The 17,879-nt window shown below is 38.5% G+C and overlaps 1 protein-coding gene across 2 annotated transcripts; it reads right to left on the bottom strand.

Annotated features, from left to right (window-relative positions):
* Positions 1-2,562: 2,562 nt before the first annotated feature.
* LOC117435458 (DOMON domain-containing protein FRRS1L-like) lies at positions 2,563-9,747 on the bottom strand. Of its 2 annotated transcripts, none has more exons than XM_034058614.3 (5): positions 9,406-9,747; positions 8,201-8,285; positions 7,693-7,831; positions 6,327-6,573; positions 2,563-5,254 (listed from the first exon to the last, which is right to left on the bottom strand). In XM_034058614.3, exons 1-5 carry the CDS (start codon positions 9,563-9,565, stop codon positions 5,082-5,084), a joined length of 804 nt encoding a protein of 267 aa, XP_033914505.1. In that variant the 5' UTR covers positions 9,566-9,747; the 3' UTR covers positions 2,563-5,081. The 2 variants fall into 2 exon arrangements, with proteins under 2 accessions (XP_033914505.1, XP_033914506.1); XM_034058615.3 differs by having other exon boundaries at positions 8,201-8,255.
* Between the last annotated feature and the right edge of the window lie 8,132 nt (positions 9,748-17,879).

Below are 17,879 nucleotides of genomic sequence, written 5' to 3'. Positions count from 1 at the left end.
GCTGAAACTTTTTTTAAAGGGGAATGGGATTTTAAAAAAGTGTGTCTATTCTGCATTTGAAAATGTCCATTGAACTTGACAGAGTGGGGTAGGGGTTCTAGATAATGGTCTCAGAGGATACAAACTGAAAGCCTGTCACCTTGAGTGCATGGTCCTGGGAATAGAAAGTAAAGTCAAAGGAGCGAAGTGACAGAGGGTGTGTATGGGGTGATCAGCGTCAGTGCTTGTGCAGTGAGGGATGTGTTCAGATATTTGTGCTGGCTCTGTGGCAACAGCTCCTGCCTTTACTCCTCCTCTGCAATACAGACAAAAACACAGACACGTAACAAAGGAAACAAACAACGCTGCGGCCGTATGTTACATTCTCAGGTAGCTGCATCCCCTCTGTACAACCCAACACCTCCGTGCAATCAGCCCGGCGCCACTGGTTATCCAATCGCTGTCTGGCCAGCAGCTGATCGCATGGGAATCGTTTCGCATACGCGCAGATGCGCGCTTCCTCCAAGATGGACGACTTCCTGTTTCTGCCCATCATCAAGCCAACTCGTCTATGGGGAAGTGTACCACCAACCTTACACAGCGCCGTTTGTGGTCGGGAGGGAAATTTACAGCTCTGATTCTTTCTCTCTCTATCACACATCTCACCCCTCAGAGTAATACTGAAGGAACACTCGGCCAACTCTACATTCCCCAATGGTCCTCTCTCCCCTGAAAAAAAATCAGTGTTTTGATGCTCCTTACCCGCACAATGTTTCACAGTATAGTGGAAGGGCTGCAATGCCAGGTATCACTGAGTTATCCGAGCGTTGTCCTTCATCGTGTGTAACCACCTCAAAGGAGCATGATCAATGACAGGAGAGAAAGAACGCCCCAACAAGTAATAGCGAAGATCATGAGTAGCCCATTCGATGGCTAAACACTCCTTCTCAATGATGTAGTTAATCTCCCTAGAGCCATTTTTTTGCTCAACTAAATAATAGGGTGTTCCACTCTGTCAACTTCTTGGGACTGGACAGCCCCCAGACTAATCTGGGACACGTCAGTATGAAGGATGAACTCTTTGCTGAAATCTGGTGAAATCAGAACGGGAGCTCCTGACACTGCACTGGCCATTTAACTATTTTTGGAGCAGTCTTCTGGGTGAGATCCACTATGAGGTTGACTATGGTGGCATACTCAGGGATAAAGTGGCGATAACAGCTGGCTAACCCCAATAGTGATCTCACCTGTGACTTGGTTCTTGGGATCGCCGTCTCTACCAATGCCTGGACTTTGGAGGCAATCGCCTTCACCCAGCCATTACCCATAATATAGCCAAGATATTGGGGAACAGCAGCTCATGGTTTTCGAAATTGCAATTATTTAATCAATATGTTCGCTTCAAGGTTTGACAGCATTTTAAAACAGTTTCGCTATTAGAAACGCTTCTAATTTAAAATATCACCTAGATTTATGTAAGCAAAAAATAAAGCTAGAACTCAGGCCTGCTGCCAGCCGCCCTACAAATATTAATATTCCCATTATTTCTCGTTTAGTAAGCTAGTTTATTATGGCATTAATACTCTATGGATAAGGCCCTTCACTTGAATTAAATCAATATGCATTAACGAGGTAATCAGACAAATTCAACTAATTTCAATACATGCACAAATTAAGCTACCTTAATAAAAACGGACTCGCTCATAGAAACATCTCATTTAAAGCAGGTCCCAGATATTTGTCCACAGTATCCCTTTTGCTTGTTTTGCAGCTTGGCCCAATGTACTGTTTATCCCAGTTTCACAATGGCTCAGGACCTCAACTAACATTTTATTTTCTTTCAGTACTTTTGCGATTGGTTGTTTTAGTCAGTTTAGCATAATTACTTAATTTATTATTAGGTCTACACAGAGTAACTTATCAGACTTGACACTCAGCAACTTTTTTTTTAACTCAAAAACTTTCATCTTCAGCCTTTCATTTCTTAGGATGCATGTTTTTAACAAAAGGTTTAGGTTAGGATCCGCAGGCTGAGTGTTTGCCTATGTCTGCTATTACTAGTATCATTACTTCTCATCAGCAAACCGTTTAACAGACCTGAAAAGAAAACAGCTCAAGACATCTGAGCACCCAGACTACGTACTGAATGAAGCCATGGTTATCCCCACTGAAAGCTGTCAGAATCAATCTTGTAACTTTTGTCATAACTTTTGTTATCATATGAAAATTATTAAGGGATGTCTATTTACATGCAGTGACGTGTGCGATGAAAATTCTGTCGGTCTAGTGCTGAGACTGCCAATGCTTTCTTTCAGTTTTAGTTTGAGTTCGGATTTATCTTTTGCCTGTATCGCGCGGTTTGGAATTTTATGCAAATGTTGGTTTCGGTTTGGCTTCAGAAAGCCATAACCATTGTAATGTAAATTATTTCTTATCATAAAGTGATTCAAATGATTGTGCAATTGTACTACTCCTTACTCATGTTGTCTCTGTGATTTTACACAGATTGCCAGAATTAATTGAAAAAAATATATTTGTCATTTCTTAATATAACACAAATGCAGATATCGCTCAGTCTAGTAATTCAATTCTAAAAACATTTATTTTATTGCATATAACCACAGATCTGTAGAATATAACAATTTAGATGTGTGCAAAAAATGTGGCTCTGGCGTTCCCTTTAACATCTTTGTTGCTATTTCAACATGCAGACACCGGGGGCACTGTATGCAGTCTTTTTCAACAGCAGTTACAATATTTGGCCACTGGGTCTGTTATGCCAAAATCCTACTATAGATCTATGTATATTAAAATAATGGTTGTACTTATATACTGTAAAGCCATAAATATTTGCAACCAAAATATTTGGCGAATCACAGCCATAAAACCTATTTTGTTCCAGAAATGTTACCGATCTCTTGCAATATACTAAGTATGTATTGTTAATGGAATTTGATATTCGTGCCAAAAATGTTTGTAGTTTTTTTTTTTTTTCATACGGGAAAAACGCATAATAAAAGGCTGGCAAATATTTATGGCTTTATAGTATTCCTTTTTTGCACCCCCTATCGGATTTGCTCTGCTCTATGCACACTAACAATTTGAACCTAAAAATACAGCAGTACTGTAATATAACCATTTTTTAAACAGCTCTTTCACATAGCCTTCCTTACATATTGATCGGCAGGCTGACATGGTCTTTCCAGCATCCAAGGTCTTTCTAGAAAGTCATTATAGCCAGTTCAATATGCAGCCATTTGATCACCATTCAGTGCACTTTTACAGTGCAGTTGTTTTCATTTACAACCTGCTTCTGAAGGAATTACTGAGTTTTTTATTTTACATAATCTCAGTAGCATTAAAAATCATAAGAATATCCTTACACACACACACACACACACACACACACACACACACACATACACACACGCATAGATAATTAGCGTGGTTATAATCAACATTTAACTCAAAACATTCTATTTCAGTTGGGTATTCAAGAGTATATAATCCCAGTATGAAGAAGTCTATTGACTGATTATTGTTTCAGTCTCGAGAACACTGTATGATACATGTGGGCAAACGACTACACTGATCTTCACCATAACATCACAAGGGCTGACATACCTATTGGAACAAGTATAATTGGCACATTCAACTCTGGCCCACATGTATAAAACTACTGTAATAATTATGGGTGTGCAGAATATTTGTTAGTCATACTCAGTATTGTCTTTAAGTATTTAATGGCAGGTATCCAATAAATCCATTCATAAGATTTTGATTTCAGTCAATGAGAATTAACTAATGCGCTGAGTGTTTTAAAAGCTGCTTGGGGTATAATTTCTCTCATCCGGGGTGCTGGCATTTTTAGTGTTAAGGCCATTACGCACATCCGAAAAATCGTCCGTCAAGTTGATTGAACATTGGATGCGTTAAAACCACACAAGGAAAAAAAAAATGGCAGAGTTACCTTCAACCAGCTCCAGCAGCGATGATGAAGATCTATTACCTGTGGAGTCAAAGCCAAAAACGCAAAAAAAGGCAATTTATTGGATGCACCCAATATTAAAGAAGCGGAAAGAACTGGGGGAGTATCACAGGCTGATACAGGAGCTCCAATTGGACAACATAATAAAAAGGTTATTCGGAAAAACAGCCCTAATGTCACAATTTAAACTGTTCTACAATTCTGTAGGGCTACACAAAAGCATATTTTGTCATAGCGATACAAACCGATATGACTATATTTCACTCTAAAAAGTTACAGTCTACTCTCTGTGGTTGGAGCCAAAAATTCCATGCCCAGCTCCACCGCAGTAGCTTGCCATATGTTTTCATTTTTTTAGGTGTCCTTGTATTCTTTATGTGCTTTATTATACAGTTCTTCGTGGTCGGCTACACAGAGAATAAGCTTCGCTTAGAGCCATGTTGAACACAAAAACAGGAACTGCAAGAATCCACTTGTCTTCCCAGTCGTTTTTCATTGGTCAGTGTAATTTTTAACATATGTCAAATCGGATCAAATCGAACTTGTTTCAATTCCAAAATTGACACATCACCGTCGTACGACAATTACGGACTCAGTGTGCAAGGTGCAATAGGGAACGCACAGGATCGTTTTTTCTTCTTAGACGCATGGATGCATGATTGGATTTATACTGGCATACTGAGGCCGTAAATTGTCAATTGTAAACGTGAGGGAGATAACTTTTTTCGTTTTGGAATCAACACGTTGTGAATGGATGTATTGGATACCTGCCAATAAATACTTCCTAAAGACAATACAGACTATCAGTTACGGGTATCTTGTAAATCCCTTGTAATAACACTGCAGAATGAACATCATAAGAACATTGTAGAACAACGTAAACATACATCACCTTAGAGAATGGCTCAGCCTAATAAGAAGCTATTTTCACAAATGGATTTTGAGTGTTTTGGTTAGATGGTGGCACTACAATCATTTGCTCAATTACCTGACAGTTTCTTCCCGTGTAATAGTAAATGGCACAGTTCCGATCGATTTGCTGCCAGTGATTCCCAGTCACCAGTCTTTAAAAATGATTATTCTGTTTCTTAATTGTTCCTGTGCACGTCCCGGGTTACGGAGTCCCCATCAGTAAGTAAAAAGTCAGTGCGACGATGAGGAGCAAACAGAAGGGAGAGGAGAATGTCTGATAGGCTGCTGAGGGCATGAAGACATCCTCGTAGTTATAGATACTGATCATGTGATCTGACACAGGCGGGGCATCAATGTCGTGCCGAGTGATTGATCCTGCATCAGGCAAGCGTGACATAGAGGCAGAAAAAGAACAATACAAAACTTAATGGGTGCTTTATTCACAAAAAATAACAGATGGGATATTATATACAGGGTGATTAGAAAGTAAGTTTACCACATCAAACTATTTTAACTATTTAATGGGATTCAGTAGTCTTTTTGCAAATATACTTAGTGCTTTAAGAGTTAATGAGTGAGCTTGCAGAGTTGCTGGAGTCAGGACAGTGTTTTAAACAATGGATTTGGAGTTGGCTGTTAACTATAATGTGTGCAAGGCTTTGCATTGAGTCTAGCTTTTAAATGACAAGGTTTCTGCAAAACAGACAGCAGTTTAGAGGGAGACAAGCTGAGACACAGGAATCTTGTTCCATTGTTGACCTGTGCTAAATCTTTTAATAACTATTTACAAGATACTTGAAATTGGCTATGAACATGCCATAGATAACACATAACCATGTAGCTTTTAGTCTTGCAAGAAGATGTTTTTAGTAGCTAATTAAATTTCAAGCATTAATCAGTTATCATGGTATTATCGATAATCTGCTTAGTCTTTATTTCTTGTGCTAAAAAATATTTAAAATATTAATAATGATTGTAAGATTGTAACATCTTTCTGACAGTCAAAACTAGCAAAAAACTCACTGCTATCGAGATGTTCCACTCTCCTGTAGAAAGTGGATTTATCCATAAAGACATAGTTAATTGTATTTAGGCATCAGAGAATTACTATAATTCATCCCACTATTGTGGGTTGAAAACCGTAGTATGGCTTTATTTTCAAAAGAAAACAACAAGAAGTGAAAAGCAGAAAAAAAGAATGTGTGAGAAATAACTACTAACTCGAAAGAATTTAGCAACTAATGGGAGTTAAAACGTGATTAAAGATTATTGTGATTATCTGATAATATTTAGCCAATAATCACTAATTGAACATGTCATTATCATACAACCCTATAGCATACTTCAGTGTCCTCTGCTGGTAATGTGACAACAATAAGAAACTAATCCCTCACTTCATGGAATGATTTTTATTTATCTAGCCTTAGTACTCATAACATTCCCTTACCTTGAATGGCTGGTCCCCATGCAAACAGGTAGTACCAGCTCAAGTGCAGGTCCACAATAGTCTCCTCCCGGGAAACATAAACCGGACGCTTGAACCTGCAGGTCACTCGGTTGTTTTCAAATATCCCCTCCTCATCCCGTGCTGGGTTCCTCTTAATCTCCTTGGCCCACTGCCCCACGTTGTAGAAATGATGGATCCGAACCCTGCCATTGTCATCGTGGACACACCCCATGACATCATCGCCTCCCTGTTAATGATCAACCAGGCACAGATAGTGGTAAGGGCATGGAATGGGTTACTTAGCCATGTTGTTGAAGCTGAATCATTGGGGTCCTGTAAGACTCAATATGACAAGGTTTTAAGATAGATCACCTACTAGGAACTGAACGAGCATAGCTGGGTTAAATGATCTTCCCTCTTTCCTAACCAAGGGCTGGCTTCTCAAAGAAAGGATAAATGCACTTAATTAAGTTGCCACCAAACAAAACTCAGGCATTTACTGTTGGGGCTTATAAATATTGGAGTCAAGGGGTGAGCAACAAGATCTTACCCAACACATCCCCCTTACGAAATGACTCGGTTATAAGTTCAGTTCTTGGATTTTGAGAATAAATTTTAGATCATAAAGACCACCCTTTTTTCCAATCAAGGTCAAAATATGTTTATTCAGGTTCTTACCCAATTTTACAACACACCCCATGCTGTAGTCTAAAGTTGTTTATTAATTAATTATTTAATTATGTTTTTTTTTCCTTTCAGAAAAAATTAATGACTTTGCAGAAAAAAATGAATAAAAAAAGAAAAAAATGACTACTTGCATTGACTCATTAGTGCTTTTTTAAAAAAAAAAAATTGGATTCGACAATTATTTTTCTTATTTTCTCCCCAATTTGAAATGTCCAATTATGACTCGGGAGGGACGAAGATGGACACACGTGTCCTCCGAAATGTGTGCCGTCAGCCGTCCACTTCTTTTCACTCTGCGGGCCCGCCATGCAACCACCTCGGAGCTACAGCGTCAGAGGACCACACAGCTCCGGGTAGCTTACAGGCAGGCCAGCAGGTGCCGGGCTAGTCTACAGGAGTCGCTGGTGCGCGGTGAACCGAGGACACCCTGGCTGACCTAGACCCTCCCCACCCAGGCAGCACTCGGCCAATTGTTCGCTGCCCCCTATGAACTCCCGTCCACAGTTGGAATAGCCTGGACCCAAACCAGTGACCTCCAGGCTATAGGGCACATCCTGCACTCCACGCGGAGTGCCTTTACCGGATGCGCCACTCGGGAGCTCGTTAGTGCTTTAATTGGAACCAAACAAAAACACAGCTAAACATAAAAACACATGTCCCGCGAATGAAGCCTACTCACCATCTTCTTATCGGATGAAAACCCGACCGCCACCCAACCATCAGTGTCCGCACTCAACTCAAACTCAACATCGGCTCCGATCCTGCGGTAGCTGAGGAAGTAATCACAGGTCTCTGCATCACAACCTGGCTTCCCATACCTGCACAAGAAAAAAGGGAAGAGAAGTAACAGAAAGATATGTGGAGCCTGCAAGAAGCAACCAATATATCAGACACAATTACAGTGTTGGATAAAGCTAAACATACTTAGTCCACTAGACCAACATTTCCAAAAGGCTTCTACTCTACTTAGAGACAAGTCTTCCTCGCTAGTAAAACATCCTCAACTTTGTCTCAGATTTTAGCCACTCAGAAGACTGTTATCTCCTTGTACACTTGATGCGTCCTGTAGATATAGCTATTATATGGCTTTTCCTTTTTATGGTCCCTGAAGTCTTTTTTATCCTCACAGGAAAAATGAATGGCTGTAGTTTTATATTAGTGTCCATTAAAATATAGGAAGGTCTTACCTGAAGCAGCCCTTCGTTACCCCACAGTCACTCACTTTGATTCTGGCGAAAGGATCTACAGGAGGCGCAGTGGGGAAAGGATAGCCTGTTAGGTGAAAATGAAGACACTTCAGTTCAGAATGTGCCAGTGAAACCATTACAATAGTACTGTAATGCACTACTACTGCATACTGCATACACCGAGCACTATATGTGCTGCAGGTGCTTGTTTAAACAGTTTGAAAGGATGTCAGTAATAATACATGCGATTTTAGGGGGTTCATGCACAGTTCAGATGTGCTAATACAGTTAGAATTATGTTTTAAAAAATACATTTAGTTGTTTTTTAGAGAAATTATCTGAAGTGTGCATTTGCGTCTCTTATATACATGTAATTATGTAAGCATATACTGACACAAAAATAATGAATTCCAATAACAACAGCAACAATACAGTAATTCTAATAATAATAATAATAATAATAATAATAATAATAATAATAATAATCAGTAAATGTGCTTAGGGAGCAAAAAATAAGTCAAGAACTTCAATAAATCTATAACTCGTGGAGTGAAATCATTTGAACACATGTATACTCCTATATGAGCAATGGCAGAGAAAGTGCAGCTTGTTGCTGACCAAGGTGCTGATTCTATAGCCGAGGTCAAACTCGCATCAGCAGTGAATAACTCACAGGTTACCAGAGATTATTCGCATTGGGTAATCAATCCCCATTGTCATTTACTGTATATGAATTGCATTAAAGGTGTTTCTAATATCTCCTGTCTCGCAAACGTACACAAAATTATTTTGTGGATTCTGAATTCCTGGAGTGTGACAGAGACAGTGCCGGCAGTACAGACAGGGACAGACTCCATATACCCCCAGATTCTGACACAATCAATAGATCGTTCCAGAGAAGGTCCTTAGCAAGACATCGCGCGGTTTCCTTATATATGCACAACTCTAAACGGAGTCTTGATATATATATATATATATATATATATATATATATATATATATATATATATATATATATATATATATATGAATAATTTAATTACCATATTTTTTTTTAAATTTGCAAGCCCGTTAAAATACACAATTCGGCAGCTCTATGTATTTTCAAAAACGTATTTTTACAAGGATGATACAACAGCAAAACATATATCAAGACCAGACACTGTTGAGGTGTCTGGACTCGATGAAATCAGAAGCGAACGTACTGTAAGAATCCTGGTGCTGTTCTTCAAATCCCGGCTCGCCCTGATCCCCGTGGTCGGTCCTCGCTACACTGTCGTCTGTAGGGCTAGAAGTGACTCCACGCCAGCAGCTCAGGAACAGCAGAAGCAGCAGCAGCTGCTGCAACAGCATCGGCGGGGGCATCACAAAAGAATACAATAATGCTGGTTCTAGTGAAAAATACTAAGAGGCACTGGAATTGATGCATAAAAATGCATTTTAAGATCCAATGTATCTCAACATCATTTTTGTTTGTTTTTTAGTACTGTAAATACGTGTGCATTACAACAAACTACGACTATTGTGCGTGAGGGTAAGGGGCAAAATATGCGTGCGGGGACGGAGGGCGGGGGGTTACGCATCATGGGGTATGTAGGCAAAACCAAATCAGAATTAGGGGATTAATAAATAAATAAAATGTATGCATTTTAAAATTATGCCACCTGGAAATATATGTTTCTCAATTGAATCTTAAAAAAACTACTCTAAATTAGATAGTTAGTGATTCCCTGATTTTTACTTGGTGTTTCTGGCACAGATTTATATTAAAACCCCTCATGGTCTCTCAAATCGTATTGCCTATATCAATAGAATGTGAGTCTATGTCCTGTTACTAAAACTGTGACGGACGACCCTTGTTAAAATCAATCATTTACTTTAGAAAAAATACAACTAATTTATAGGTAAAGTACCCAATTTAACGCTATTAATAAGGATATTACAAAACAATGTTTTTGAAAGAGTTGTTTCCACAATTCAACAAAACAGAATACATGTCTTAGCTTGATATGGAAAACGATTTTTGAAAACAATTAATTTGCTGCTATTTGTTCAGTTTAGTAAACAAAACCGCTTAGGTTACCGTGAGTGGGAAACAGAGTTTTATGTATTTTATCCGTTCGTTTTTTTCAGCGACGAGTCAGCATGTCTCTTTTTGAGAAAAAAAGGTTTACATTTTACAGTATAGCATCTTATTGTACATCGCTCAACGTTAATATTGAGTGTGAAAATGAATTGCAGGTTTTGATAAATTAAATAAAGTATTTAAGAAGTCGATTTTATTCAGACGGCGGATAAACCACGTCTCGATGCACAGCTTTGGGGTATTGTTGAGTGCTGTACGACCAAATACAGCGTGCTTTAATCCAGTAGGGTATACATTAATCAACCCAGCAACAGTTAAGATAAATTGTATGAATATCAAACTGTATTTATGTATTTGTTTAATTAAAACAGTCTTTAAAACAGCTTCGATACGTTGCTTTGTATAAGGTCCTCTAGTTTTCATAATTTGTTACAGCCAAGAAAGAGATGTGGATAGATGATACGTATATGTATTTTAGTGAAATTGACGTCGGCTGCTGTACTATTAGACTGCGCTCTGCAGCCGTTAGATTTAAATAGTGAGCACGAGAGGGATTTGGGGTTGAAGCTAGATAAATAAATCCGATTTAAACTCCAGTGAAACAGTGAAATATTGAAATGATCAAACTGATATTGAAATAATCAAGCAGACTAAAAACAACAACTGCAGTGATAAATGAAGCCAGATTGAATTAGTACAAGTATTGTACTTTAAACAAATAAAATAGCCAGTGAAGGAAACCAAGTAAAGAACAATTGGCAAAGATGAGCTTTCAGTTAAAGGTAGGCTACATGAATACTAATACTACTACTATTAATAATATTGTGACTTCTTGAATTTATTAGCTAAATTGCAGATCATACCAGTGGGTTGATTCTATCCCACACTGCCACCTGCTGTCTTTAATATCACAGTAGAACATCTGAACATTTAAAATGACAGTCAAATGTGTTTTTAAAAGATTACATGTACCAATAAACCTTTCTGTTCAAATAAAATAAAAGGATGAAAAGGTATAAATATATAAAATGTAAAAGAAAACACTTTTAGGGAGGCTTCAGCACATACAGAAATATTCAGTTCCTGATCAAATTTCGTTGGTTTTACATAAATACTGCTATTACTGTACTTACTTGGAGTAACTTTGACTTTAAATCTCTACCAGAATGTTCGTGTTAATAGTATGTTCCATTATGCAGTACAGAAAAAATCGTGATAGGACAAAATGTATTTGTATTCGTTGGGTGTGGGTACTCAGTATGGATGCCTACGGTCATGGGGGATGGGTGGGGGGTCTCATGTGGTGTTTTTCATAGGGATGGCATTGCTACTGTTTAGCAAGTTTTGTTTCTGAATAAATTCTTCTAAATTATCATTGTTTATGCATAACTGTCCATATCAAATTTGCAGATGCCTTGCAAGTAATAATAAGCGTTTCTGACAATTATCATAGTTTGTTTGATCTTTGCTATCATAATAAATGAATGGGAAATAGAAAAGGGATTGCCAGAGCTGTGAACTTTTCCTATAATTTTCTGTTTGCCTTGATGGCTATGGTTCTGTAAGGTATATTGGTCTCCAAAAATCTGGATTTTGCCTGCACCTTGAAAAAAGTAACTAGGTTTCAAATATGTTGGTAATGTTTCTGTAAATCATAAAAAAAACATGCAGAGTTTGAGAAAGTATCTAGAGCAGTGTATCACACATGTTTTGTAAACAAATCTAAATTTAAGGTCTGAGCACAAAGTACTTCTTGCTGAGTGGCTGTCTTAAGAGGTGTTGTTGAAAACTGGAGCCGCTATGTCTAAAACATTAACAAAGTGGAGAGTGCTGATGTCAAGCTTTAATTAAAGGGAAGTTAATTGGAATAATGTTTATCTGCCTTTTGTGTTTCATCACCTCTGCCCCATCTTAGAGAAACTGTGAATTTGTGTTCAAACCACTAGCCTGCAACCTTGGATACAATAACAATCTCACAGGCTCCTGCTGGTGATTGCAGTTGGAAACAGCGAAGATACAGAGAAACACAGACAACTGCAACACTGTTCCTTGCTCCACTGTTAAAGCACATAATCCTCAACTAACTTCTAATGAACTGGTTTGATGAGTATAAACAGGTTCACATAACATTACTACAGACTGGGCTACTCTTAAGACAGTAAATAAATTGATTTTTTGATTTAACCCTTTGAATATTTTCTCTGATTGATGCCATTCTGTAACTTTATGAACTGCATAACTGAATCACGTCTTTATTCACCTAGCTATTCTGTATTCAGTAACCTGCTTTACTTTACCAGTGTTGTTATATATTGTTATTGATACATATTTGTCATATACATACATGCCAACAATCCCTATATGGTCGGGACAGTCCCACGTCCCAATGCATAGGAAGATAGTCCCGATATTTACACATAGAAAAAAATTCATTTGTTCTGCACAGTAGATTTAGTGAAAACCACATGCTGTGCTCTTCGTGTGGCTGACACATCTGCTGATCACTAACTTACCGGTATACAAAGGTAAGAACGCTTCATTGTGTCTATGTTTACTGTCATGCTGGTCGGGCGGTGTTGAGTTGAGGGGATACGTCTATTATTATATGATAGAGTGTTTTTTGCGTATGACCCCTCTCATGTGTATGATGCGTATAACCCCCCCCCCGAACCCCCCCCCCCCCCTTCTGGGGACGAGCGCCCCGCTGAACAGTTTCCGTATGTTGGCAAGAATGCATATATTTGAATTTCCCTGGTAATTTGAAACTACCATACTCCATTTAAATCATTTTACACCCTGAATCTTCATCACTGTTCACACGGTAATGTAGGGCATGATCAGAACAAGGCACTGGGTGGAAATTATGCAATAACTACAAATGATTCAACTGCCTTTGTAAAATATATTTTAATCATATCATAGTTGTAAGGTATAAACCACAACGGGCCGTGCGGTTCCCATGAAATATAATATAAAAACATAAGAAAGGTTTGAGAATGAGAAAAGGCCATTTGGCCTATCAAGGCTCATCCCATTTTCCCCTACTTGGGGAACTAATTTAAAAGCACAGAATCTAGGGTACATGTACCTTTTAAGCCCACCAAAATCTAAGTTGAGACATTTTAAAGATATAATTCACTGGTTTCTGGAAGAGAAGTGATGAGAAAATGAAAGATTAATCTCTCATGTGAAGTTATATTACTCCATTTTTATATTTTCAAAATAAAAAATAAAGATATATTAGTGAAAATGTGAAAAGTCCCGACTGGGCTTAATGGGTACCTGGTGTACCATTTAAGCCCATGTATGTTCCAAATAAGCCCACTACATGATTTTTGTCAATAAATCTATTTTAATTAATTAATAGGTCTAAAACATTAAAAAGTCTATTGAATACATTTCCTTCACAGGAAAACAGTGTTAACTGTTAAAATCAATTCATAAAAGTAATTTCAATTCATCATGCAACCGGCCCACACCATTTCAAATGGTCATCATACAAAACACAGGTATGCAACATCTTATAACATGTTAGTGTAGTCCAAACCAGTGAAAAAGCACAAGGTTAATCTAAAAAGTTTGATAGCCTACATTTTAAAACATAGACCCAAAATAACAGGTTCAGTAGAGTAACATTAAGCTTTAATTATTCTTGGCCTACCAAGTATTCTATTCCATTTTGCCCACTTTTGTTTTGTCCGTCTTTTCTCAATTCAATCAATCCCTTACTTCTGTTTCCGAATCATTTTGTGTTTTTCTACATCCTTCTGTGAAGGACTATACTGTTTTAAACAAACTTTAAAACTACAGTATATCACAATATGTCTAACAGTAGGCAGACTTTGAAGTCACCTATCATTTAGAATACAGTCATTCTTTATCATCATTTGCACTACAGCATCTCTGCTTTTGTGGCAGCTTTTATTAGCATTGACTTGCCATTCTAGGCTACATCTTGACATGCTCTATTTCATTGCTTTAAGCATATTTCTGTAGTGACTTTCAATCTCATGATGGTTCTTCAAGCAGAATGGTCCAGCACCCTCCAGTTCTGCCTTGCAGAGTATGAATCTTCTCTCCACATCTTCAATTTTGTCCCTTGGAGGCATAAAATATGTGTTGTCTGGCAGATGTCACCGATTCCCCATATTTAAGGGTTGTGATTCTCTGCTTCTTGATGTTTTCTTTGTTGCGTGGTGTGATTCGTTTTAGAAAGAAATCCTTGATGGTGTCTTTGTCAATGGCAGACGAGCTTGAGTGTGCTGAAGTTGACGGCTGGGGTGCTGACATTTGCTCATGTGGACGACTTGCCACTTCAATGTTAGTAATGTTTAGAAAGTTGGAACCAGGGATGGTTTCTACACTCAGGATGATCTGGGACATGGATTCCTCATTGGCAGATGTCTGCAAGGGTAATGAACATGATTGTGCTGGGGAAGACACAACTGAGGTGTCAGGTGTGCTCCTCCCTGGCATGGCTTTGAGAAGGGGCAGTTGTATGGTAAGATCCTCCAGTGAATCAGCATTGCCAGCAGCCACTTCAGTGTATGGCGTGTAACTCTCCGTCACCTCGCTGCTCACTCGATCAGGGTTCAAGGGATAAATCCTGGTGCTCCCAAAGCCACTCTTCAGGTTCTCGGACTTCATAGCTGTCTCCAAGACATCACTCAACTTCGAAGGAAAATCTTCTTTCCTGATTTTGTCTCTGGAGACTCGTGAGTGACATCGTAGTTTCTTTCTCCACTGCCTCTTCACCTCCCCAAACACTGCCTTGTCCAAAGGTTGCAGAATGTGGGTGAGGTGAGAGGGGAGTCGCAGGAGCACCACATTGTTTTGCCATTTGAGCAGTTCTTAGGGAGATGTGGGAGGCGTGGCCATCAAAAATGAGGATCCGTGGAGAGCTCATGTCAGACCATTTTGAGGATTCTTTCAAGAAGAGGTTTTGGAAGTAGTTCTCAAATAGTGCTCTCTCCATCCACCCATGATCAGACACCGCATACCTGGACGATTCAGGACCATCCTTAGACCAGGTGCTGTAAAGGTTTTTTCCTTTGTACACTACATAGGGGGGTAGGCTCTGGCCTGCAGCATTCCCAGTAATGCACACTGTGATTTGCTCTCTACCACTCCCTCCTGTGTTTTGGTAGGCATTTTTCAAGCCCTTGGGGGCTAGGACCTTCTCAGAGCTGGGGTCAGTTATAAAGCCTGTTTCATCCACATTATATATGTTTTGTGGTTTGTCATGCAGCTTTGTGTCATCCATTGCCTTTCCAAGCACTTGGTTGAAGCAGTGGGCATGTACTGATGAGTCAGCAGATGCCTTGGCTCTTGCTTCTGGAAACTGCTCAGACTTTCGCACTGTAAGCTCTGGGTGGTCTCTCATAAACCTCTCAAACCACTTCTGTCCAGGTCTCCCATTTGTGAATGGGGTCTCCATATCCTTAGTCTTCACATACTCTTCAACTAGATCTAAAAGATCTGATTTTGTGAAGCCCCAACCCCACTGGCAAAGGACCTACAAATGATAAAGAGGGAAAACAAGGGCTTTAATCAATTCATATTTCTAATTGGTATTTAGTGCATGATTTGACCTGCAAACAGCCTAATTTCCTTACACACTGCCTAACAACTGCCTTACTCCTATTCTTGTTTACCTAGGCTATATGGTTTAACTTAGCTTACTATAAGCTATCCTACCTGAAGACAGCCTGAAATCTCCCTCTCTGTCTCTGTACTAAGGTAGGTCTCATGTCCCTGATGTGCCTCAACCATGATGTCATTCTTCACTCTCTGTCTCAAGGATTTCCTGTCCACTCCAAACTTCTTGGACAGTGTAGACAGGTTGCTAACTGTACCCTCTCGGTAAAGGCGACATGCCTCTAACATGCGTGGGCACAAACTGTAGTTTCTTCGTATCTTAGCCATCTTAAAGCTGTAAAAATAACATTTTAGCTATTATTTTAGATTAACTGTACATGTTTCCAATCAAAATATTATGTTAACATACATTTTATATACACAGTCTCTGTAAGTGGGCTTAAAAGCAGCGCACTGGGCTTAATTGGAACAGCAGCAGTTTTTGATAAAAAAGACATTGTATAAAACTCTACCTATTATGTATTTAGAAACCAATTGTCTGGGCTATAAATAAATACTGTAGACTACAACATTATGCAAATTAATACTGATCATAATTTAATAAGTTAGTCTTATTTTCATTTACATTCTACTCAGAGGCACTGTTTTTTGTGGTACTGTACCCTTTAAGCCCACCTGAGAAAATTGTGAATTTTACAAAAACTACAGAACTATTCAAGGTTAATTTAAGATTAATATATCACAAAATGCTTTGGAAAATGCAAGCCAATAATACTTCTGATGTATTATATTGGTGTCACACACTACCTTATGTCCCTAGCATGTTGACTGTGACATATGGTACTATCGCTACCTCTCTAAAGCAATTTGATTTAGCTGGAAACTTATTAATATCATTGTTCTCAGTTTTACTATGCATATTTAAGAACATTAATCTCTTAAATTTACATAAAGTATTGGTACTTACCCCAAAAGAAACTCAAAAGATGTGAAAAAAGTGCTTTTCTGAGGGTCGCCTCCACAGCAAAGTTTTTTCTTCACTTTCAAAATGGCTACTAGGAAGTGACGGCACATGGTAAACCATATCTTAATAAACACACATCTCATTGGCTTAAAATAAAACTGGTATGGAAATAACAAATGCATGCATTGGTGGAGAAATCAAGCAGCAGAACATATCATATTTTTTCTTTTTTATTTGAAGTCAAACATGGTAGTGGGCTTAATGGGTACATGGACTTCATAGGTTTTTGTCAGTTGCCAGACACCCTCGCGCCCATGTTGTGACAGGCTAAGCTCCAGATCAAACCAGTGCTTCAGATTCCCCCAGGCGCTTCAAATCTAGGTTGATAATGCAGGGGTGGTTGTTGGCCTTGTCTTACCAGCTTGTCTGAAAGTTATTATTGCTGGTCTTAAATTTGCTGTCAACAGGTATGTTAATACTTATTCTGTTAAAAAATGTATTTAGTCCAGCTCTCAGCGCTATAAAACTGTAGACTGAATTAAACCGGTCACCAGTTGAACTTATTGCACTGGCATAAAATTCCCCTAGAACGCTGTTCAGGTTTTCTGGTTTTCTTTAAGCCAGTTTTAAATACATTAACAACCCATGTTGTAATTGTTTTTATGTTTTTTCATCTTTGTTTCTTCAATTTCATTTAGCTAACTTGTTTTTCTATTTTTTCAGGTGGATTACTATCATCATTGGGAAAGTTGCTGCTGTACCAGTTCTCTGGAGTTTCACCTCCAAATATATATTTTTAAAAATGGGTGGAATGTTACTCATTTTGTGGCAGTGATTTTTTAACAAATAAATAAAATTGCAGTTTGTCATGTAATTTTGTGCTGGAATTTATAATGTGGTGCATATTGACTTATACAGCGTGAAGCGGCTCATTAGTATGCAAGCGTGCGTATGCGCTATTTTTCCAGCACGGTCATGTGATGCTGTTTAACCAATCAGAAGTTGTTATTTTTCCAAGCCTTTATATATAT

Source organism: Acipenser ruthenus, chromosome 3 (genome assembly GCF_902713425.1).
Source record: "Acipenser ruthenus chromosome 3, fAciRut3.2 maternal haplotype, whole genome shotgun sequence".
NCBI classification, from domain to species: domain Eukaryota; kingdom Metazoa; phylum Chordata; class Actinopteri; order Acipenseriformes; family Acipenseridae; genus Acipenser; species Acipenser ruthenus.
This window is presented reverse-complemented; position numbering and strand designations above follow the sequence as displayed.

Coding starts and splice junctions, on each gene's coding strand:
- LOC117435458 (XM_034058614.3), bottom strand. CDS start 9,565: ATGCCCCCGCCGATGCTGTTGCAGCAGCTGCTGCTGCTTCTGCTGTTC. Junction 8,286..9,405: donor ACAGCACCAGGATTCTTACA/GTACGTTCGCTT, acceptor TTCACCTAACAG/GCTATCCTTTCCCCACTGCG. Junction 5,255..6,326: donor ATGGGGACCAGCCATTCAAG/GTAAGGGAATGT, acceptor TGCCTGATGCAG/GATCAATCACTCGGCACGAC.